We start from the raw sequence: 23442 nt of genomic DNA, 5'->3' as shown, positions 1-23442 counted from the left end.
TGCTAAATCCCTAGCTGGTTTTACAGCTTCCCAGCCCCATTGCCTGCAGAGAAGTTCAGCATAATATCATTTAGGACATGCTTACTATACACATACTGTATGTCCTAGCTGTTGAGCATACAGTGATAAGTCAAATTGCTTCTTCTCACAGATTACCCCAAAACAAGGCTTACTGTGTATCTAAGTCTCTGTTTTTCAATCTACAAGTTAAGAAGTCTGATAGCCCCTTTATTAAGCCTCTTCCATGTTACATTTGCTGAGCATCTCTTCCTAGGTCATACCAACTAAAAATGATCAGGCACAAGACTAAGAATAGTTTTCTTTCCTTCCTCTCCTCCCCCTCCTCTACTCCCTTCTCCCATCCCCACACACACCTGCCAGAACCAGCATCTTAGGTATACAGGCTTCAAAAGACGCATACACTTGGTACCACAAAGGAGATGGTATGTCCTATTTACCAGGGAATGCTTCTTGTCCTTTTAGGACAGCAATTCAAGTGCAGCTAAGTATACAAGTTTTTATATTCCTTTTATTTTATTTTCTGAGACAGAGTCTCATTATGTAATCCCTGACTAGCCTAGAACTCTCTACACAGACCAGCCTGGCTTTGATCTCATAGAGATCCAGTTGCTGGAATTAAAGGCCTACACCATCAGGCCTAGACCCCTTCTTTCAAAAAGTATCTCTTTTCTTTACCTATTTATTTCTCTATCTGGCACAGTAAAATAAACTTGCTCGAAGAACTATTCAAGTCCTGTGAGACTGAATGATCATCACACATGGATGAATGATGGGAAGGAGGCCTCAGTTTTCCAGCCACTGTCAATCACATAAACATCACAACAAGCATCACCATCTTCCTACCTCCACACTGGGGATGGTTTGTTTTTTCCCTCTGGGAGCTTCAAAGAATAGCTGTTCTTTAGCACCAGTGTTGACCTGTAAAAGCTTTCCTTAAAAGAAAATTTAAAAATTACAGGCATATTAAAGATACATGAATACAAATATCATTACTCTTAACTATAATTCCCCCAAAGGAAACAAAACAACATATGATAAAAATCTCACAGGATGAGTGGAACTTGTGGAATTCCCTAGGAAGAGCTGGAATGTTCTAGTCTAGAGACAAATTATCCTGGGCTAGCTTTAATCCCCTAAATTGTGATTTACTATTCATCTCTGCTTGAGACCTAGCATGCTTGTTACTATTAATTAGGTAAATCCTTTTAGGATAGTCAGAGTCCTAGTTTCGACCAACTCCAAGAATAAGAATGTCAGCAGACAGCATCTGAGGCCTAAAACATGGATTCTCTCTGCAGAGCCTATCTGATCTACATACCAATGTACGTTTTTCCTGAAATGTTTCTTTCTCTTCTTTTCTTATCATAATCACAATTTCCCTTCCCTCCATACTTCCCAGTCCTTCCACCCCCTCCCCTCCCCTTCCCCCCTCCCTCACCCACTCCTCCTCCATTTCCCTTCAGAGATGGCAGGCCTCCATGGACGTCAACCAGCCATGACAGATGAAGTTGCAGCAAGACCAGGCACCTCCTCTGCTATTAAGGCTAGACAATCTAGCAGGAGGAAAGGGGCCCAAAGGCAGGCAACAAAGTTGGGGACAGCCCCTGCTCCCACTGTTAGGAGTCCCACAGGAAGACCAAGCCACACAACTTTAACACATGAGCAAAAGGCCTAGGTCGGTCCTATAAAGGCTCCCTGGTTGGCAGTGAATGCCTTTAAATCCATACACCTATAAACACTTGATTTTTGACAAAGAAGCCAAAATTATACAATGGAAAAAATAAAGCATCTTCAATAAGTGGTACTGGTCTAATCAATGTACCTTTGAAATGTCTTGATTTACAATTTTCCTTGTTTTATGATCATGAAAACTTCCTGTAACTTATTAGCCTGGAACATGGTATTTGGAGTAACCAGGGTCTGTGCTCCCAGGCCATGGTCACTAATATTTGGCTCCAGAATAAGCCGAACTTCACTCCTTATGAAGTGATAGATATGTTTTTGCATGGATATTTGTGTTTTGTTTTCATTTTTTGCAGGAAAACTCAAGTTTAAGGCCTATATTTTGAGCAATTCAAGAGATTGAGAGAGGGCAGAAGACTCATAAGTTCAAGGACTTCCTGGACTGCAGAGTGAATTCTGCAAACCTGTGGATTTAGAGAGGTCCTGTCTGAAAGTGAAAAATAAGAAATGAGCAACAGGGACACAGCTCAGTGATAAGAGCACTTGCATGGCATGTGCAAAACCCTAGGCCAGCTTCCTCTATACTGAATATATTAACATCACTGCATTGTCTTAATCTCTGTTTAATTAAATAATTTCATTCATAAAAGGCTTATTTTTATGTAGGTAGATATATTAGTTGGTGTTCACACTGAAAAGAAACTTAAAACATTTTTGTTGTGAAAATTGCTTGCAATTTAAGGATGTTTGAGAAACCTTAACATATAATATGAAATTTAAAAAGTTAAAAATATCCTTTAAAGTGAGGGCATTTAAAATATTTAACATTTGTCAGAAATTTTCAAACATTGTTATGTGCTGTGCATTCTGCAAAGTACTTATTAAATACTATGCCATATAATGACATTTTTAAGAAAAATGTATAATATATTAAATAATGGAAGAAGTGATTTTGAAATCTTTACATTTCTATTTCCAAATTTGAAATGTGTGAAGTTTATCTGACAAAAATCAGGACATTATGGCTAAATTTCTTTGTTGTACAAAATTTAGATTACTTTAAAGTTAACATTGTATCGCCACCTATACTCTGAAAGTCTGAACTTATACGGTGTCCACCTGGAGCTGAATGCCATCTGCTGTTCTGCAGAGCTGTGCTAGAGCCCACACGGCTCTCACCGGCATCTTACCTCTGCTGTCCCAGTCAATGTGGGTGATGTAGCTGGTTGCTCCTTTGCAAACCCCCACTCGTTTACTACTCGTCACGTTGTATATATCAACAAAGCTGTCATGGGACGCCACAGCTAGGTATTTCCCAGAACCTACAACAGAAACATCTGTTTACATCTCCTACCTCAGGAAGGAGTTTTTGACTCTGCAGTTAGAAGTAACTTAGTAGTTTTGAGAGAAGTCTTAAGTGTCTCATAAGCTATACTATAATTAAGACCATATGTTGATATCAAATATTTCTTCAAGAACATTAATAACAAAATGAAATACATTTTCTTAGTATAACACATTAGATCAGTAGACAGCAAAATTTAAAGAACCATGTATGACCCAATTTTGATATAATCAACCCTTCCCCCCAAAATCCTGCTAAATGTTGAGGGAAAATGAACCAAAATCAACATAAGAAATGTTTGTCTTATCATTAGTAATTCTTATATTGTAGTGGGCTCTGTAGTAGACAATGAATCAAAAAATTTATGACATAAAACTTCTATACTTTCAAAAGCATTACTACATAAAAAAATAGTTATTTGGCCCCTTTTATTTACAAACATGAAAACTAAAGTTCACCTAAAGTGACCCAATTCATTTGGAAAATTAGTGGCATACAGGTGAAGATTAAACAGACATTTGCACTTGGCAAGTTCAGGGCCTTTACTCCTCATCTGCTGCCCAATCAAAAAGTAAAACCTTGAGGTTGGAGAGATGGCCAATGGAAAGAGTGCCTGCTATACAGACAGAAGTCTGATATGTGGATCCTCACACCCATGTAAAAAGCTAGGCATGGCTACACCCTGTGGCCCCCAACACGGTTGGGGACAGAGACAGGAGGACTGTTGCACTTGCTGGCTAGCCTAGCTTCAGGTTCAGTGAGAGACCTTGTCTCAAAAGGAGTAAGATGGATGACGATTGAGCAGAATACCAACTGTCCTCTGAGTTTACACACACATACCACACACTGAAATCTCAATCTCTCAATCTCTCTCTCTCTCTCTCTCTCTCTCTCTCTCTCTCATACACACACACACACACACACACACACAGAGAGAGAGAGAGAGAGAGAGAGAGAGAGACAGAGAGAGAGAGACAGAGAGAGAGAGAGACAGAGACAGAGACAGAAAAATAAAGACAAAGAAAGTATGGTCTAAGGTAAAATAAATTAGAAAAAAATTACCCATTGATATATTTACTCACTGAGACTAATAATCAAATACAAAGTCAATGCAATCTCACCAGGTGAAAACCGGATGTCTGAAATAATATCTTTTCTGTGGTGAAAAGAAACAAGATCCTCTAGAGTGTCTGCATTGGCCATTAAGAAGCTTCCATCGTTGAGACCTACAGCTAAAGCTTTTCCATCAGGGGAAAAGCAGCAGCACCTCCCACCTGAAAGAGAAGAGAAGCATCAGGGAATGTCTGTCATGCACACATATTTAATGTATGTGCATTAAGGACCTTTAATTATAAAGAGGAACTTGTATGTATTATGGCCTCAAATTAACATAAAAAAGAAGTCAAGACATTCTGTTAAACTGGCTTCTAAACATAACAAAAATGTACTGTTATTCACTTCAACAGAAAGGGGATGAAAAAGAGAGAATTTAACCAATAAAAAGCCAGTGACCTAAGTGAAGACTGGGGGTGAGGGGTGGGAGGCACGTGATATCCTTAAATGTTCTTTTCAATCAGAAGTTTAAAAATCTTTGTAAAAATGCTTCAGAAATTAAAAAGGACAGTACACAATTATGACTTTAAGCTAGAAAGATCTGTTTCTAAACTATCCATGAGTAATAGTAATATTGTTTATTATTACTGATATTATTCATTTCAAGAGAAGTCAGAGCTACATTGATGAATAAAGAGAGAATAACCTGCTTGTGCCAACAGCAGGCTACACGGCAAGTTTAGGCAAGAGTCTAAAGCTTTCAGTACCAGCGTGTCATCTGAGGGATGCAGTGAGGCAAATACAGAAGGAAAAGCTGACTGAACTGGAAATAAATTATCTAGTCAGGCAGACATTGATAATGAAGAATCTAGGAATGATTGCTGCAATTTGAGAGTGATGACACACGGCAGCAGTGGCAGGCACAGGAATGGACAAGGATGCAGACAGACTTGGTGGGGAGAAAGAGGAAGACAAAAGTCCAGATCACACTTCTCAGCAGTGATGTCACTTACTGAGATGAGTACATGTATGTTAAGACTGCCTAAAAGAAACTCAATGGAAGGTATGATGAAAGCTATCTGACGTATTAATACTTCTCAGGAGGACAGGCTAGAGATACAAACAGGGGATATGGTAGTACGTGGTGGTTTTAAACAGAAATCACGATAGAATTTGTCATTTATTACCAGCCAACCCCAAAACCATACTTCTTTTTCCTGCTATGTGATATTATAGCTGAATCCTGTGGGTAGTTTTGCTTAGTCAGACAACTTGATTTTTTCAAGAGCGTACTGTGGAGGGAAAGGCATAAACAAGAGATTCTGCAGATAATGCAGTGATCTCCAATGGAAACTTTCCACAAGTATGGTCCAGAAACCCCAAATTGCTATTTGACATGACAGCTGCAATCTGTTATCCTGTGACTGAGGCTCTGGCCAAGACTAATGTTGGTTTGTCAATCAGACATAAACTAGAGTCATCTGAGAAGAGGGAACCTTAACTGAGAAAATGCTGCCATCAGACTGGCCTGGAAAAGCCTGTGGGGCATTTTTTTGACTGATGACTGATGTAGAAGGTCCTGCCCACTGTGGGTGGTGGCAGCCCTGGACAGTTGGTCATGGGGTGTGTAAGAAAGCAGGGTGAGGAAGCTGGGAAGAGCAAGCCAGTATGCATGCAGAACTCCTCCACCAATCTTGCTTCAGTTCCTGCCCTGACTATCCTTCCTGATAGACCCCAACTGTGAGCATAAATAAACCCTTTTCTTCTCAGGTTGCTTTTGGTCATGGTCTTTATCATAGTAAAAAAAAAACAAAGTAGGACAAGAACTGAATTTGACTGGTCAGAACTGCTCCTGTTTACATGACTATGATTCATGTGGCAGAAATTGTACAACTGGAAACAGCATGCACAATGAAGTTCATTTAAACCCCCACATTGTACACCAGCCAACATGGACTGCCCTCCTTTATATAGTATGAATTACATGCCAGAAAACTGTACACAAAGCAGTTCAATCCAACCACTTAAGGGCTTTAAATTGTAGACATCTTCCCACACCTTACACTGCAGACAGTATTCTAGTTACTGCCCAGTGTGATGACCTTTGCAGCATGTTCAATACACTTTGCCTCTATGGCCTAATTCCTTCTTCACTAATGTAGGTCCTGCTCCACTGCCAGAGGGAACCTGCGAGACCAAAGTGAAGAAAGGGACTTGGCTTCTTTCTTCTAGAATACTGGAGCCAGCAGATAGATTTACAGGATTGAGCGCGCGCAAGCGCGTTTGTGTGTATGTGAGTGTGTGTGTGTGTGCGCGTGCGCGCACCCATGTGCTGTAGACAGCGGTGCTATCATAGCAGAGGCTTTCTTAGACTAGCCAGGGCATACACCTTCTGGAAAACCACTTTACCACTGGCAGGAGGCACAGAGTACAGTGGCATCAAGGCCCTTTCCTCCAAAGGGATATGAATTGCACCCTGAGGTGGCCAGTACTTCCTTTGTTCACTCCTTTTTCACTGTCTACTGTCCTTACATTTATATCTGCATTCTTCAGTTGTTCCTTTTCTATTGTCCAGAATCCTCTCTTACGCCCTTAGTAATTAACTGTCTTTTAGTGGTTATCACTTTGTTACCTTTGGGCTGAGTACTCTGAGCCGGAAATGGAATGTTAGTAATTGAAAGCATGCACAAGCACCATAGTTAGCCAAGTTGTCTCTGCTGCTGAATGTGACTGTCTACATTCTTGGGGAGCCCGAGAGGTCCCCACCTTTGAACACTGTGCTAATGGTGATTACAAGGTGATGAGCAAGAGATTCTGAGTGCATGAATCATTTACAGAGAGAAGTAACCAGATTAGGTCTTAAGTGTTCAGCACAAGTCAGAGTAGTTAAGATAGTCAAAGTTAACACAGAAAGTTTAAAAGAATTCCTGACACCCAATGGTCCATAAAAAAATTAAACACAAATTGAACACTGGGTAAATGATTATAGTGTCAATTTTAATTATACAACTTCACCATATTTCTTCTGTGAAAGCTGGACACTGACTGGGAACTCTGAATTTTGAATTCAGAACAAAATTCATTTGGTTGGACTCTGACAAGACTGAGAGCTTGAATTTCATGATTCTGAGTCTTGCTCACCAACACCTTTAGTTTGCTTTCTTTTGTATCTGGGAAGTCTGACCTGAAGCAGCTAGCTGCCTTGGAAAAAGAACTGTCGTTGTTTGTTACTAGACTCACAGCTTGAGTCAAAATACAGCATTCTCTAGAGTAAGGATGGGCAAAAAGACTCCCATGTTTATAAGCCACAAAAGAACTAACGAAACTCTTCAACCCTGCTGTTGCAGGGCAGCAGCTGCCAGAGATGACACAACAGAGAGCGGAGATATGACCCAATTCAACTTCATTCTTTGCTGAAGGTGGTAACTCAATATAACTTTAGCACCCAGGAAGCCAAGGAAGCAGGAGGGGTAGATGGAGAAAACAAAACATCCTTTATGACCAAACTAGAGGAGGAGGCTAGAAGCAGGGTACAAATCAGGGAACATTATGGCTACACGGGAAGGAAAAGGAGCCTCCCACCCCAGAGTCTCCTTGAAGCCTCTTGCCAGCTAAGAAGCAAAAATCCCAATACAATAGATAATATTTGATGCAAGAGTTGTCAGCATAGACACTGTTTTCTTTATTTATGAATACTTTCAAATAAGAATGTTAAAAAACCAATGACCTAAGTTTAAAGCCTAAGACACTATAATCTCAAATAAAGCCTTATCCTTTCCTACATACTTTCTAGGATCCTCAAACAAGAGTTGCTTCTACTTTCCTAAATCCCTGTGGCCTACATCATGGATTGCAATTCTGTTGGGTTCCATGGGAACCTCCCTAAGATTATAAGATTATAAAGTTCTTAGCATATATATATATATATATATATATATATATATATATATATATTAAATTCAGACTCTCCAAAAGTCACTGAAGTGTGACTCCCTTAGAGAAGCCCACAGTCACACTCTTGGGTGTGTCTTTCTTCCCAAGTACCCCTCTTTTAAGCCCCATGCTTAAAGTCATGCTAGAATCTCTTAAGAGAACACAACTCTGCTTTATACTATTTCCTCTTGAAAAATATTTTCTGCAGCAGGAATGTGTGAAAAGGTTTGTGCCACATATTCGTGTATGTTGCTTCCAATTTCCAGACCTTTCCAAGCCTAGTATTTTATATGATGTTTTGTTACTGGGAACAAGGACAAAGAGACATAGCTCCGCACTGTCACCCTTAGTAGCCTGAGAAATTATTTTCAGAAACCTCAACTTGAGCAAATCCATGAATCTTGGCTTTGATGCAGAAAAAAATAACAATTATTAAAATGAGCTTAGAGATTAAATAATGAGAGAGAGTTTATAAAGGAGGGTTTACCATTAGAGATCAACAGAGCTGTGGGGCTAAAAAGAGACAGAAAGCATGGAATAAAGACAGATATGGAAAGATAGCAAGAATCTAAAAACAGACATTCCATAAAAATTCTAATTGATTATAATTAAAAACTAAAACCACAGGATACATGATTGTTTTGACTTTATTGTTGTTGTTGAGATGGGGTTTTACTGTATGGCTCAGGCTGGCCTGAAAGTTGAAATCATACCACCTCTACAGAGATTACAGGTGGGCATCAGCATGCCAACAAGAGAAACTGTTAATGGGAACTTTCCAGTGTGTCATTTAAAAAGTAAGTGCAAAAGGCTGGTAAGTATTCAGGATATATTTACTTCTCAAACTTCAAGAATATAAACATTAAGTCATATTGTATATTTAAATTCTGTTTATTCTTTGATTGCTATGAAATTGAGTTATTTGCCAAAAATTTTTCTTTTTGTTTTTTTGTTTTTCAAGACAGGGTTTTTCTATGTAGTCCTGGCTGTCCTGGAACTCACTCTGTAGACCAGGCTGGCCTCGAACTCAGAAATCTACCTGCCTCTGCCTCCCAAGTGCTGGGATTAAAGGTGTGCTCCACCACTGCCCGGTGCCAAAAATTTTTCTTATATAGTCCATTTACATCAGTGTCTCTTAACTAACCCAGCATGATGACATCAGTAATCTTTTTTTTCAACTTTTATTATTTTATGTATTTATATTCCCATCATTGTCCCCACTCCCACAGTTCCTCATCCCATTCCTCCTCCTCCTTGCTTCCAAGAGGGTGCTCCCCATCACCATCAGGCCTCCTACTTCCCTGGGGCTTCAGGTCTCTTGAGGATTAAGCGCATCTTCTCCCACTAAGGACTGACCAGGCAGACCTCTGCTATATTTGTGCCAGGGGCTTCGGACTGCCCTGTGTGTGCTCCAGGTTGGTGGCTCAGTCTCTCGGAACTCCCTGGGGTCTGGGTAACTTGAGACTGCTGGTCTTCTAAGGCCTGACACTATTACTGATGCTATGATGTGCTTACAGTTGGGAGCCTGGCATCGCTGTCCTCTGAGAGGCCCTAACAGCAGCTGACTGAGACAGATCCAGATACTTACAGACAACCATTGGACTGAGATCAGAGGCCACTGTGGTTCAATTAGGGGAAGGACATCAATAATATATATTAACTTAAGCAGCTGTCACACATACCACCAGAAATGATGGCTGACACCCTCAATCTCAGCACTCAGGAGGTAGAGTTAGGCAGAACTCTGTGAGTTTCAGGCCAGCCTCATCTATATAGAGTTCGAGGCCAGCTAGAAAGACATAGTGAGATTTTGTCTGAAAAAAGAAAACTTCACACATATCCTTTTCAAATTATGAAAACCAACATTCCCTCTTGAACTAATGCTGAATAAAATAAAGATAACTAAGTAAGAGTATTTAAATCCTGAAATACAGAATCATGAGTTTTGCCTGTAACCTAACGCAAAAATGTACTCCTAGTAAGAGCCACTAGCACTGGCAGAGAGTTTTTCAATGTTAACACAAAATAAAAGGCCACATACTCAGGAAGCATAAAGCAGATGAATCCAAGTAAACCCAGACACATGTTCAATGCTGGTAAACTACAGAACTGTAAGGAAAAGCAAAAGAAAATAATACCAACTCTATGCCAAGAACTCCAGAAGCAATTATAAGAATTCAAAACTGAATCAACTATGAAAATCAGTTTGCACTATTAGACAAGTGAGGGCAATACTGCATTCCAATCGGCATTACACTGTTAAAAGAGAAGTTAAGCAATAGTAATGAAACTGAATAAATCCACCCTGCCTTGGCTCTCTCCCATGATCCTATCCTTGGAATGTCACAGGTTCAACCTAAGGAAGATGAGGGAATTTCCAATAATCCTTTGCAAGAGACATTCTATGGCTATTTGTAAACGCCAGAAGACCATGACAGCTTAATCTTTTTTGAAGTCTGAGAGCCTCTTACCCTTCTTCAGTTTCCGGACTGCCAACATACAATGACTAGGAGAGAGATCCCATATTCTTAAGGTCTTATCATCACTTACAGTAGCACAGATGGGCAGATAAGGATGTGTGGCCAAACCCCACACCTCTCCTTCCATGTGTCCCTATAAAGAAAACACAGTTAATCTCAGCATAATCTGAAAATACATGAGTCAGAGGAGGAGCTCTGAAGACCCGCTCACCACTGAAGCTGAAAAAGACCTCTAAGTTCAGTAAAGCCTTGACAAGGTTTCAAGGAGACAGAAGAAATGAAAGAAAGTTTACTAAGGAAAACCTAGTGGACTTCGGTAAAATAGTGATGGCATGTGTACTGGAACCCACCCCCTCTTCCCTGGTCACAACACATCTTTGTGGAGACCAAAACAGACTCCTTCAACCAAGAACACCTGGCTTTATCCCCAACTCCTGGTAGGAGGGCCAGTTTCTGAGGAGGGGCAGCATATCATCCTACCCTATTGGAGGATAAACTCTTGTTGTGCACAGCAAGCAAGTGGAGGCTCCATTTTCCCCAAGTCTCTATTCCAGACCTCAGCTCTACCTTGAGTGTAATGCCACTGAGAATAATGGAGCCCTGTTGTAACTCAAGGAGACCTGAGATCATCTCCACGATATGCATTAACACCCAGAAGCCCTCCCTGTCCTTGTACTCAACTCCAGAGACCTGACTTTGCCCCTGGGCAAACTGACTGGTCTATGCTTTCGACTGTCATATGACCAGAGGTTACCAAACTTTTCCCAATTCCCTTTCATAACAGCCTTCACTGTTCTCAAGAGAATATGTAAAGATGACTGTTTTCTGCATTCTGCTATAAAGCCAGTTTCTTTAAGATTAGGAGCTTTTTTTTTTCTTCTCAAACCATGAGGCATTACTTCCCAAGTCATTTTATGAAGCCAATACCACAACCAGATAAGAAAAATACAAAGCAACAACCTTAAACAGGCGAACTAACGTATTATTAGCTAACAGAATTCAGCTCATATAAAGACAACCATACAAGGCAACCAGGAAAGCAAGGCTATCAAACCTCAAAATAAATTAACACAATAAGTGCCACAGAATGAAAATCAAACACCATGATCATCCCAATAAACAAATGAACAAACAAAAAAAGCATACAACAAATCTCTCCTGGCCCATGATTTAAACCACTTAATAAACTAGGAATGAAACCACGGTTCTCCATCTTAGTAAAGAACATTTGTGAAAAACCTACACTTTCATTATGAAAAACCCCATGCCTAACCTACCATTACTCATGGAGCTGAGGCAGGAAGAGAGTTGCAAATTCAAGGTCAGCCTAATCTGCATAGTGAGTTCCAGGCAAGCCAGGATGACCAACAAAACCATGACTTAAAATAAGGAAGGAAGAAAAGGAGGAAAGGAGAAAGGGAGAGAGGAAGGGAGAAAGAAAAAGGAGGAGGAGGGAGGGAGGATCCTTTACTTAATGATAGCTTTCCTAAGATAGGGAACAAAACCAACAACATCTGTTCTCACTGCAGACATTCAATGTTACACTGGAAGCTTCAGCCAGGGCAACTAGCCAAGTAAAAGAAGTAACTGCTATGCAGAACTGACATGAGGAAGTGAATCAATTATTTGTAGATGACATCATTTTGTATATAAAAATTGGTAAAGAATCTACGGCAAAACTTTTAGAACTAATACATGAAATTAGCGAGTTTATAGGTCCTTGTTTCCATTATAGGATGTGTATAAAATCAACTGTACTATATACTAGCAAAGGACAATCTAAAAATAAAATTGAGAAAATCTTTTTTAAAGTAACATCAAAAAAATAGGAACAAGTTTAACAAAATAAGACTATTCAGTGAAAACCATGAAACCTTGCCCCCAATAAGTTAGAGATCAGGATGACTAAAAAGCTCTCTCATGCCCATGAGACCTTGATACCATTAGGACAGACTGAGCCACAGAGAGCACTGCTACAAACACTGCCATCTTTTGATGTCCTGTTAGGGATTACACTCCCACTCTTTTTAGTTAGAATAAGTTTGTGTTTTGTATATTTCTATCTTGAAGAGGTCCTCAACAGTTTCTTCCTTATTCTTACTTTATCTTCTAGGTGCTTTTGTAAAAGCCAGTGTTTTGTGCAAAAAAAAAAAAAAAAAAAAAATCCTATCAAAGCACGAATTATAATCATAAAGTTTACATTTTATCTAGATCTTCTATGTCTTTATTAAAATTTCATAATTTTCTTAGTATAGGTTTTACATATTTTAACTATAAAAATCCTGGTCACTTGGTATAACCAGTGGGAAGGATCAGACAGTAAAAGAGCATGTTCTCAAACCTAACCATCTGACTCTGATTTCCAAGGATCCATAGCAGCAGAAGATAACTAACTCCCCCAATTTGTCCTCTGACTTCCACACATGCCATGGCATGTGCACTGCCCCCCCAAATCCATGAATACATGTAAACAAATAATAAAAAATAAAAATACTGTTTATTGTATAGTTTTATTTTATGAGTAGTATTGTATGTAATATTTTATTCGTACTGCTACTAGAAAGAAATACCATTGATCTCTATGTGTTCATTTTTAAACTCATCATATTATAGAGGCCCTCTATCAGTTTTAATAATTTTTCAATTTATTATCTCAATATTTAAGGTATATAGTTATGTCTGAATTCCTACTGTTTTCTACTTATTTCTAACAATTAAACCTTTACTTGTTTTTTCCCACTGGATTCACTAAGTTTTCACAATAATAGCCAAGGCAAGGTTATCATGTATCCTAAAGCTAGAAGCTAAAAAGGCATGAAAATCTCACCATATAACAAATATAACACAGTAAGATAGGTGTGACTCAGTGGTACAGTATGTATTCAGCATTCATGAGGCCCTGGCCTAAATTCCTAGCATCATTTTTTAAAAAGATAGATGGAGAAGAGTTTCAATTAGGAGTCCATTAGGACAGCATCCACACTAGGTTACTCTGTAAATAACCTGAAAGCCAACATCAATACTAAGATGAAACTAGATATTTTACCAAACGGAAGTCCTCAGTGGACTCTAATCAAACAACCTGGCAATCACAAATTACCAATAACGACAAGATAAGGTTTAAGATTTTTAAGCAACCAAATGGATCTTTGTTTTCTGCACCTAGCTGGCAAGAGCTTGGTCCCCATGCTGAGGCACAGCTCCTCAAATCTCTTCTGACTTTGAGTGCAGTACACTACACAAATACTTTAGTGCTCAAATAAAGTCTATTCGGTTTATTTTATCTAGAACGTTCCCCTCTTTTAAGATAGTATTTCCATTTATTCTTTAAGAGTGCCACACACACACAATGTATTTTGATCATGTTTACCCCTCGCCAATTCTTCTCAGATCCCCACACCACCCAAATTTTTTTATCTTAATTAAGATCATTTGTGATTTCTGGATCTTTTTCTTATGGCATTTAAAAAAGTAATTCCTCTGTATTCATGTCTAAAAAAGTATTTATAGTAATACTGTCTGGGATCTCACAGATGTGTAAATTACTGTGACTAGCCAGGTGTGTAATGTATGCATAACATAAGGGGAAGATCATGAGTGCAGAGCCAATCAGTTACACACATGTGCTCTCTCTCGTTCTCTCTCGCGCTCTCTCGCTCTCTCTCTCTCTCTCTCTTTCCAGAAAACCCAAAATGACTTCATTATTTTTTATTTTAAAGGCATATTATGTAGGTGAAATTAACAAGCTATCACTAGTATATGTTTTGCCTCTTATATAATCTCACTGACAGGGTATCAACAGTAAAGCACTAAATGAAGCATGAACAGTGCTCTGTGTGTGCCCTTTGGTATCCTAACAAGAACGAAGCAGATAATTGAGGACACGTGTCTGTATTAAGAAAGGAGGCAAAAGTGGAAGCAGGGGCAAATGGATCTCCATAAATTTGAGGCCAGACTGATCTACATAACAAATTCTGAGTCAGCAGACCCACAGTGAGACTCTGTCTTAAAAAAGTTTATTTCTGAATTTTTATTAGCTTCTTTTCACTGACAAATGTTTTCAATCATACAATTTTAGTCTATAGTCCCTTTTCACTTCTGCAAGCTATAAACTTAACACTTACTTAACCAGAGTTTCAAATGACTTATGTTTAGCAAATGGGCTCCAAAAAGTAAAACTAAATATGAAATGAAAGTCTGGGTCAAATACATTGCAGCTAGTTTTTGTCCCATTGATTTCATAATCAGTGACAGAATTTTACTTAAGTATTGGCACTACTTCTACATGGAAACTGTGTATTCATTGATTGGTTTTTGTCTAGTCTGTGGGCTAATTTTCTCAATGTCTATTAACATTGTGACACGTTTCCTTCACTCATCTTGCACTGCTTTCCCCTGTGTCAGCTTTGCTTCTCATGTTCTAAATGAAAATAGTGAACTGTACAGGAAGAAAAGTGCTCATCAGCATTCAAGTACCTGGACCAGAAGAGTGATTGGGCCACTCTTATCCACTTCTAATATCTCACCATTCTTTGTGCCAACCAAAATATGACCATGTCCTAATGATATGGCACGTATAGATGGGTTATCTTCCAAGAGCAGACCTGGAATATCAAATGGAAAAGTTCTTGAAGTTAAAAGTATGAAGTTAAGATAATTCGAGAATATGCATTTTTCCACTGATAGTATTTGCTGGTTAAAAAAAAAAAGATCACATTATAAAGTTGTTCTTTTATATTTTAGAAATTCTAATAATGCACTGTACATCCTTCAATCATTCAATTTGTTAATCTTAGAGCATAACAACATATAATTCTGTTCTACCCAGATCCTACACTACCACTTCAATAACTACATCTTTGCCTCATACATTAGTAAATCATCATCTTCTTCCTGTTCCCATTAGGTTATGTATAACATCCAGATCAGGAATTCTAGCTCAGCATAAAATAAGTCCCTTTATCCAGTGTGTCCTAGGCAGGCCTCAGTAATGTATTAGTAAGCATGGCCGACCTAGCTTTTAAAACAGATCTTGAGTGAGAAGGCTATTAGGAAGGGAGAATTTGAGAAAGGAATTAAACTTCTAAGTCCCGGGAAGTGAGGATGAAGTCATGTAAGATAAAGTGTTTCAGATTTGAAATATGAGCATGGTTCTGTCATTGGAGGGAAGTACAGACTGTAAGAATACAAGTTAAAGTTTGCAGAAAAGGCTTGAGGTCTGAGGGAGTATGGCACAGTCCCTGAGAGGAAGAAATGCACTGAAAGAAAAGACAAGGAAGGATGTGAGGCTAGCCTGGAGGCCAGCACAGTTCCCTCCTTCCACAGTGGGTTCCAGGGACTGAAATCAGATTGCCAGGTTTGTTCAGTAAGTGCAAATGCTACCTGACAATAGTCTCCTAGATGCTGGTAAGTATGAAAGGTTAAAATTAAGAGTGCCATGGTGAGTTAGTATTTCATCAAATATTTCAGAGAAAGGAGGATGACAACTCTGGTATCATGTAACTGATTTCTATTTAATTCTGATGGTCATCAAGAAGGTAAAATATATTTCCTGTATTCCACCTCAGTGATCAAGCATATTGATGAATAATTAGTCTTTTCTTGAACAACAGACTAAACATGAAACCACCTTTAGATCCTGGGGCTAAATCAGCTCTTTTTATAGCATAAGTCTTGAGACATCTTTCAAAGGAATCATCCCAAAGGGCTACCACACCATCTTTTCCTCCGGTTACAAATCCCTATGAAAACAAAGGGATCCAGTTAGTAAAGACCAAAACACATTAAAACTAATTAGCTGCTTTATATTGAAAACCTATAGAGAAAAGAGAGTAGCCAAAAGTCTTCAGCCTGACAGGGATTCAGTATAAGGGATCAAGTTTAACAGTATGAGCCTCCATCATAGTTTCCAAACATCAACGCAGAATCTATAGTGATGCTAAGATACCAAAAGACCAGTTTCTATAGTGGGTGGTGAGCAACACCTGGCACTACCACACTTTCAACTGTCACACACATTCTTTTAAAGCCTCCTACTTGACCTTGGAAAGAAGGAACAGCAACAGCACTTAATAGGCTGTAATTATACAGACAGCACTTAGCATAATGTTGACACATAGCAGGGCTTAATAGAATAAGCTTTTAGTTTCCTTTCCTTCATAAAAATGTGTGTGTGTGAATGAGAGAGAGGGAGAAAGAGAGGGAGGGGGAGGGAGGGAAAGGGAAGAAAGAGGGAAGGAGGGAGAGAGGGAAGAGAGGGACAGAGGAAGAAAGGGAGAGGGAGAGGAAGGGGGAGGGGGAGAGGTAGGGAGAGGAAGAGGAAGGGGAAAGGGAGGGGAGAGGGAGGAGAGAAAGAGGGAGGAGGGAGGGGGAGGGAGAGAGGGAGGGAGAAGGAGGGAGGGGGAGGGAGAGAGAGAGAGACAGAGAAAGAGGAGGAGAGGGAGAGGGAGAGGGAGGGTGTGTGTGAGAATGCATAAGTGTTTCTGTAAGGTCAGAGGACAACTCTTCTTCCACTGTGTGTTCCAGTGAACTCAGCTTGCCAGGCCTGTGAAGCCAGTATTATACATGCTGAGTCATCTCACCAGTCTTGCCTTCCCCCTTCTATTTCTTTTCTTCTTTCTTTTCTTCTTTCTTTCTTTCTCTTTCTCTTCATTTGTTTGTTTTCTATTTTTAGACAGGGTCTTGTGTAGTTCAGGCTAGCTTTGAGCTATCTGTGCATCCAGTTATGACCTTGAACTTATGATCCTCCTCCTTTCACCTTCTGAGTGCTGGGGTTACAGGGATGTGCTACTATGCCATTTAAAGTGTGTTTTTAAGCAGCATACTTATGTCATATCATATTTAGGGATTTGAAAAGAAAGAACAAAACAGACCATGGTTGGGTAGCCCAGCTAAGTAGGAAGCAGTGTTCCTTCCACTATAGCTATATTTAATTTAAAATGTCCTTAGGTTACTTACTTTCTCCAATGCATGCATACTGAACACGGGCCCATCGTGGGCTTTAACTGTTTTTACAAGAAAGACATCTCTCCAGATGCACACATCTCCCGTGGATGTTCCAGAAAAAGCCATCTCTTCAGTCCACCCGTACACTGCACACATCATTGTGTCGTTTTTCCCCAGACTGCCTACGTAGCCTTTTCTTCCAATTAATCCTCCCCCTGGGTCATAAAAACAATGCAAAAGGTTTGCTTTCAAAATGTCCACAGTTACAAAGAACAGTTTTATTCCTACTGATGTTTGTTAGAAAGACATGTAATTAAAAAAAAATTACAAATCTATCAATCAACTTGGGGAATACTTTATATCATGGATCTTGGGCTATATCTTTTTAGATAAATAACATAAAAACTAAGTTTTAGTCAGTTGTTAGAATTTTTAATAGTACTTGTCCAAATTTTTTATTATTGTTTATTTATTTTTTTTTACATTCCAGATTTTATTACCCCCACGAAGTCCACCCTCTGACTGTTCCACATCCCATACCTCCTCCCCACCCCTCTGTCTCCATGAGGATGTTCCCACCCCCCACCCCAAAGATTTTAAAAGACCAATATAGGCCCACACCAACAGCTTGTGTGCCTCCCAGGAGGTCTGCAGTAATCAAAGACACAGGTGAGAATCTCCCCCAAATACCTATGCCAGCTGGGGCAACCACAGGGCCCAGCTGATGCAGGACCCACCTCCACCACTGCCACAGCCCACCCCCAGCTCCACCCTTCTTCCAGCTCCTACCTGGCCCAGATCAGCAGCCAGATACCCACCCACAGGCCACAGCCTGCTTGCCTTCTAGGAGGTCACCAAAGATACAGAGCCCAGCTACCAGGGCCCAGCCACCCAGCTCCACCTTCTTATTGGTCTGTTTCTCCACCCAGGCCAGATTAGCTGCCTCATACACCCACAGCCTGTCTGCCTCCCAGAAGGCTGAAAGTAACCAGGGACACAGAAGGCCTGATCTAACCAGAGACACAAGAGGCCCACCCTAACAAGAGACAGCAATGCTTGCCTCCAAGGAGACCAGCTCTACCTGCCTCCAAGGAGGCCAGCTCTAGTCAGAAACACCCAGGCCAGTTAACACCAGAGATAACCAGATAGCCAGAGGCAAGCACAAGATCATAAGCGACAGAACCCAATGCACTACCACAGCAAGTCCTGGATACTCCAACAAACCTAAAAAGCAAGATAATGACTTAAAAATTCCATCTCTGAGAGACCCTACCAGCAGCTGACTGAGACAAAAGCAGATACTAACACCCAAGCATTGAACTGAAGTCGGGGACTCCTATGGTTGAATTAGGGGATGGACTAAAGAAGATGAAGGGGAGAGAGACCCCATAGGAAGACCAGAAGTCTCAACTTGGATCCCTGGGAGCTACCAGAGACAGCCACCAACCAAGAGCAAAGAGGTCTGCCTGGTCAGGCCTTAGTGGGAGAAGATGTACTTAATCCTCAAGAGACTTGAGACCCAGGGAAGGGGGAGGTATGGTTGGGGGGAGCACCCTCTTGGAGGCAAGGGGAGGAGGAATGGGATGAGGAATTGTGGGAGGGAGTAACAATGGGAATGTAAATAAATAAAATAATAAAAATTGGGGGAAAAAAGACCAATACAATGACCACTTATATATCTGCTATAAAAAATACACAAAAACTGAAAGATCATACCCATCCTTCTACAATCTGCTGAGTTCCCCAAGATATTGTCAGAGTTATATACACGTTGATCTATATTTCTAGAAATCTAATTTTCAGAACTCTATTATTTCTTTATATAAACAACCTATAGTTACTAATTTTCCCAGAGTTTTAAAATTACCTGTAAGTTTTTGTTATTAAGAGCGCCTTCCTGTAAACAGGTTTATAAGGGCTTCTCTGAAAGTGTACAGGTTTCTCAGGACACGACCAGAAGCTGTTCTAAGGTAATGTATGTACGGGACAGTGTACAAATAAGATACACATCAATACTTCTTTTCATCAATTTTCCAAAGTTAATATAGCAGCTTATACATCTGCTAACAGTGAAAACAGCCCCTGGTTTACCACTGGTGCTATCTTATTAGGAATGTGAAATACCAACTGAATTTTAATGAAGCTTTAATTTAAATGCATTAGTGTTGGTGAGTTTGATCAATTTTCACATCATCTTGTCCATTCATAATTTATTGATATCATCTGCACATTTTTCCAACAGAACTTATCCATTCATTTACTCAAGAAACACATGCCACACACTAGTCACGGCACAGAGAATAGAGCTAAGGGCAGAACAATGACAAAGCTCTGCTTCCGTGGAGCCCCGCCCCATGGTGGGAGACAGTCAGTAAATGTAAGAACCAGGTAAACCAGTGTTACATTAGTGATTATTGAGGCTTTAAAAAATACAAGCCTAAAAAGGAAACAGGAATTTGGAGGAGTCCATTTTCAGGAGAGTGGGCCACACTATATACTTATTACACAAGGCCATGTCACTACTGCCCTTAAAGTTTTCAGTGGCTCTCTGCCTGTAACACTTCATGGAGTAGAATTTAAAAACGCAAGGAAAGATTGATAATTCATAACTTGGAATTCCTAAAGTCTAGACCTGAGATAGAGTGGCATGAGAATCCATTTTTGCCTCATCCTTAAGGTTTTTTATTTCCTTCCATAAAGCCTAAAACTATGCATGTAAGGGGTTAGGCGATACTTAGTTTAAGACAATAGGTGATTACATCCACTTGCCTGATGAATTCTGGGGATCTGACCTCTGAAAATGAGAAAGACTAAAAATACACACCAAACCTTAACATTTATCCATTTATGATTCAGTCTCAAGGCTATCAGATATCTAGAAAAACTGAAGGAAAATTGTTACTAAATTGAAGTGTGTGTGTGTGTGTGTGTGTGTGTGTGTGTGTGTGTGTGTGTGTGTGTGTGTGTTTTAGAGACAGAGTTTCTCTGTGTAATAGCCCTAGCTATCCTGGACTAGCTTTGTAGACCAAGCTGACCTCGAACTCCCAAAGACCCCCAACCTTTGCCTTCTGAGTGCTGGGATTAAAGGTGGTCACCCTGCCACAACTGCCCAGCTCAACTGCACATTGTTTTAAAGTATGTACTTCTCATGCTCTTTTGCTTCTTTTCTTCTTCTCCTCCTCCTTCCTCTGCTCCTCCTTCTTCCCCTTCCTCTTCTTTTTAGTTGAAGGGAGTCTGTGACAAGTTTCTGTTTTGTTTTTTACCTGCATGTATGCACCTACCTGTACCCACCTCATGCATGCAGTGCCCACCAAGTCCAGTAGAGGCCACTGGATCCCCTACCAGTGAGTGGCCATGTGGGTGCCTGGAATTAAACTTGGGTCCTTGGGAGATCAGGGGCTAGCTATCAATCAAGAGCCATCTCTCCAGCAGCCTAGAATTTACTTTTGTTAAATCTCTTATTTCAAACAAATATATAGGTGTAGTGTTTCTGCACAGACTTTTATACAGTTTCCCTTAATGTTAACATCTTAACAACACTATTCCTTTATCAAGACTAAGACGCCAACATCATTTACACAGAGCCCTTAATTGAACTTCAGGCCTCATTCAGATTTCAGTTTTTCTAAGAATTTTCCTTGTCTATCCCAAGATCCAGTCCAGCATACTACATTGCACTTAACTAAATTATTTTAAAGGTAGTGTTTTCTACATTTTCAAAGGAGTAAAAAGAAACATTTCCTTACCTGCTCTACGCCAAAATTTCATGTGTTTAATCCCAGCTGTAATTAGTTTATCAGGCACATAGGGATTCATTTTCACGACAAAAATCTTATCTTTACTGCCTCTGAAACAAACCAAAATGTTTGAGCTCTGCAGACAATCCATCCCAGAGCAACTCACATCCTATCTGGAGTCATCTACCTACTGGATAATTGTTTCCTGCTGGCATCTGACATTCAGGCTGTGAAATCATTTATTTGTACATTTGTCACTATTTAAATATGCTAACTCTGCTCAGAAGATTCTTCAGACAGTAGAAACCGTGAAAACCGAACTTCAGTTAGATAGTACCCATGAGCCCCGCTGGATTGTGAACAGGGGATGCTGTGTGTGACAAGAAAGAGTTTAAAAGTTTTTTTCTTTTCTTTTCTTTTTTTCTTTTTTCTTTTTTTTTTTTTTTTTTGAGACAGAGTTTCTCTGTGTAGTCCTGGCTGTCCTGGAACTCACTCTGTAGACCAGGCTGGCCTTGAACTCAGAAATCTGCCTGCCTCTGCCTCCCAAGTGCTGGGATTAAAGGCGTGTGCCACCACCGCCCAACTGAGTTTAAAAGTTTTGAAATAGTAATTCACTACAATTTAATATATCCTTCAATATTCCTTTTATTATAGTTATTTATTTCAAGGGAGAAGTATTCATGCCACATTCTGAGTGTCAGACATGGGGGACAACCTGCAGGAATCATTGCTTTCCTTCTTTCACATTGGCCCTGGTAATTGAGCTAAAGTTACACTTTGGTGCCTCTGCCCACTAAGCCTCTTACCAGAACCTCAAAGTTCCTTTGAAACTATTGTGTCCTCGGACATCATCTATACATTCCATAAAAAGCATTCATATTTTTAAGTACTTTAACATCTCAATTTGAGGGAATAACAAAGTTAAAATGTAGTCTCTGGCACTGCTAACTACTTCCCCTTTCAAATCACTGTTAATATTTTATTATAAAATAAATCATGCTCATTTTAGAAAACATAGAAATAAAGAAAATATTAGAAAAACATACATATATACATATACACACACATATGTGTGTCTTTTTTCAATCACATGTGTGAGCATTTGACCATGCTTCCCTGTTGGTATATAACAGCTTTTAATGAAAGTCATTCTTTGAGAATGGCAAATTGAAATAGTAATTTCCAATGTCCTACTATAGGCAAATTAAAAAATAGGTTCACAAGGGCTAAACCTACAAAGAAATAATAAAATCATTTATCTTTAGTTTGATTTTATTTATTTAATGGTATTAAAAGCTGATAATTAAAAAAAAAACCTCACATACTAGCTTGACTTCAAAACAATGAAGTATATGTACATGGTATCATTAGTGTTTTGCCAACATGGTAAGTGTTCTCCATACCTTGCCACTGAAAGTTTCTCCCCTTTCTTCCAGTCCCACAATACAATGGTGTGGCTGTCATCTATTCCAACTGAAGCCAGGCGTTTCCCATCAGCTGTGACAACCAAAAAGATGAGACTCTGATTTCATTTCATTAAGTCAAAGCCAACCACTGCACTTAGCACGGGGTCCCCAATGAAGGAGTTAGAGAAAGGAACTGAAGGAGCTGAAGGGGATTGTGACCCCATAGGAAGAACAATATCAACCCAACCAGACCTCCCACCCCCACCCTCAGAGCTCCCAGGGACTAAACCACCAACCAAAGAGTACACATGGAGGGACCCATGGCTCCAGCTGCATATGTAGCAGAAGATGGCCTTGTCTGACATCAATGGGAGGAGAGGCCCTTGGTCCTGTGAAGGCTCCATGCCCCAGAATAAGGGAATACTAGGGCAGTGAGGTGGAAGTCAGTGGGTGGGAGGGGGAGCATCCTCATAGAAGCAGGGGGATGGGAGACGGGGGTTCTGGGGGGGGGGACCAAGAAAGGAGATAACATTTAAAATGTAAATAAAGAAAATATCCAATTAAAAAATCATCTAGTGTGTTTTCTAGAGCCACATGCTCTCATTTGAACAGGACCTCCACCCCAAGTCTCTATTTGCATGCTGGATGCTTGGCCCCAGTGTGATATAAACTGGCAGATTAGTTAAGAGACGGACCTGGTGTAAGGGGATTAAAGTGTTGGGTGCTCTGCCCTAAGAAAGGTATAATGCTGGAGAGGGTGAGGTTGTCCCTAAAGCTGTAGCCTGACTGTGGAATCCATTCCCCAACAGGGCTGCCTTGTCTGAATGTAGTAGGAGAGG

The 23442-nt window shown here is 39.9% G+C and overlaps 1 protein-coding gene across 13 annotated transcripts in view; it reads right to left on the bottom strand.

The window, feature by feature from the left end:
- Positions 1–23442, bottom strand: part of Eml5 (EMAP like 5) — a 104816-nt gene that overhangs the window by 38350 nt on the left and 43024 nt on the right. For all 13 annotated transcript variants that reach the window (XR_013106657.1, XM_076921449.1, XM_076921447.1 and 10 more), the window contains exons 16-24: positions 22601–22694; positions 21207–21307; positions 17473–17675; positions 16145–16256; positions 14992–15119; positions 10507–10648; positions 4171–4323; positions 2895–3026; positions 865–953 (exon numbers count right to left, since the gene is read on the bottom strand). Coding sequence is in view for 12 of the 13 variants with exons in the window: in XM_076921449.1 (XP_076777564.1) it covers positions 865–953; positions 2895–3026; positions 4171–4323; positions 10507–10648; positions 14992–15119; positions 16145–16256; positions 17473–17675; positions 21207–21307; positions 22601–22694 (1154 nt within the window). In the remaining variant the exon portion in view is untranslated. The remainder of the gene's footprint in view (positions 1–864; positions 954–2894; positions 3027–4170; positions 4324–10506; positions 10649–14991; positions 15120–16144; positions 16257–17472; positions 17676–21206; positions 21308–22600; positions 22695–23442) is intronic.

This window comes from Arvicanthis niloticus, chromosome 23 (assembly GCF_011762505.2).
Source record: "Arvicanthis niloticus isolate mArvNil1 chromosome 23, mArvNil1.pat.X, whole genome shotgun sequence".
NCBI lineage: Eukaryota > Metazoa > Chordata > Mammalia > Rodentia > Muridae > Arvicanthis > Arvicanthis niloticus.
The sequence above is the reverse complement of the archived record's forward strand: the minus strand, read 5'-3'. Positions and strand labels throughout refer to the sequence as shown.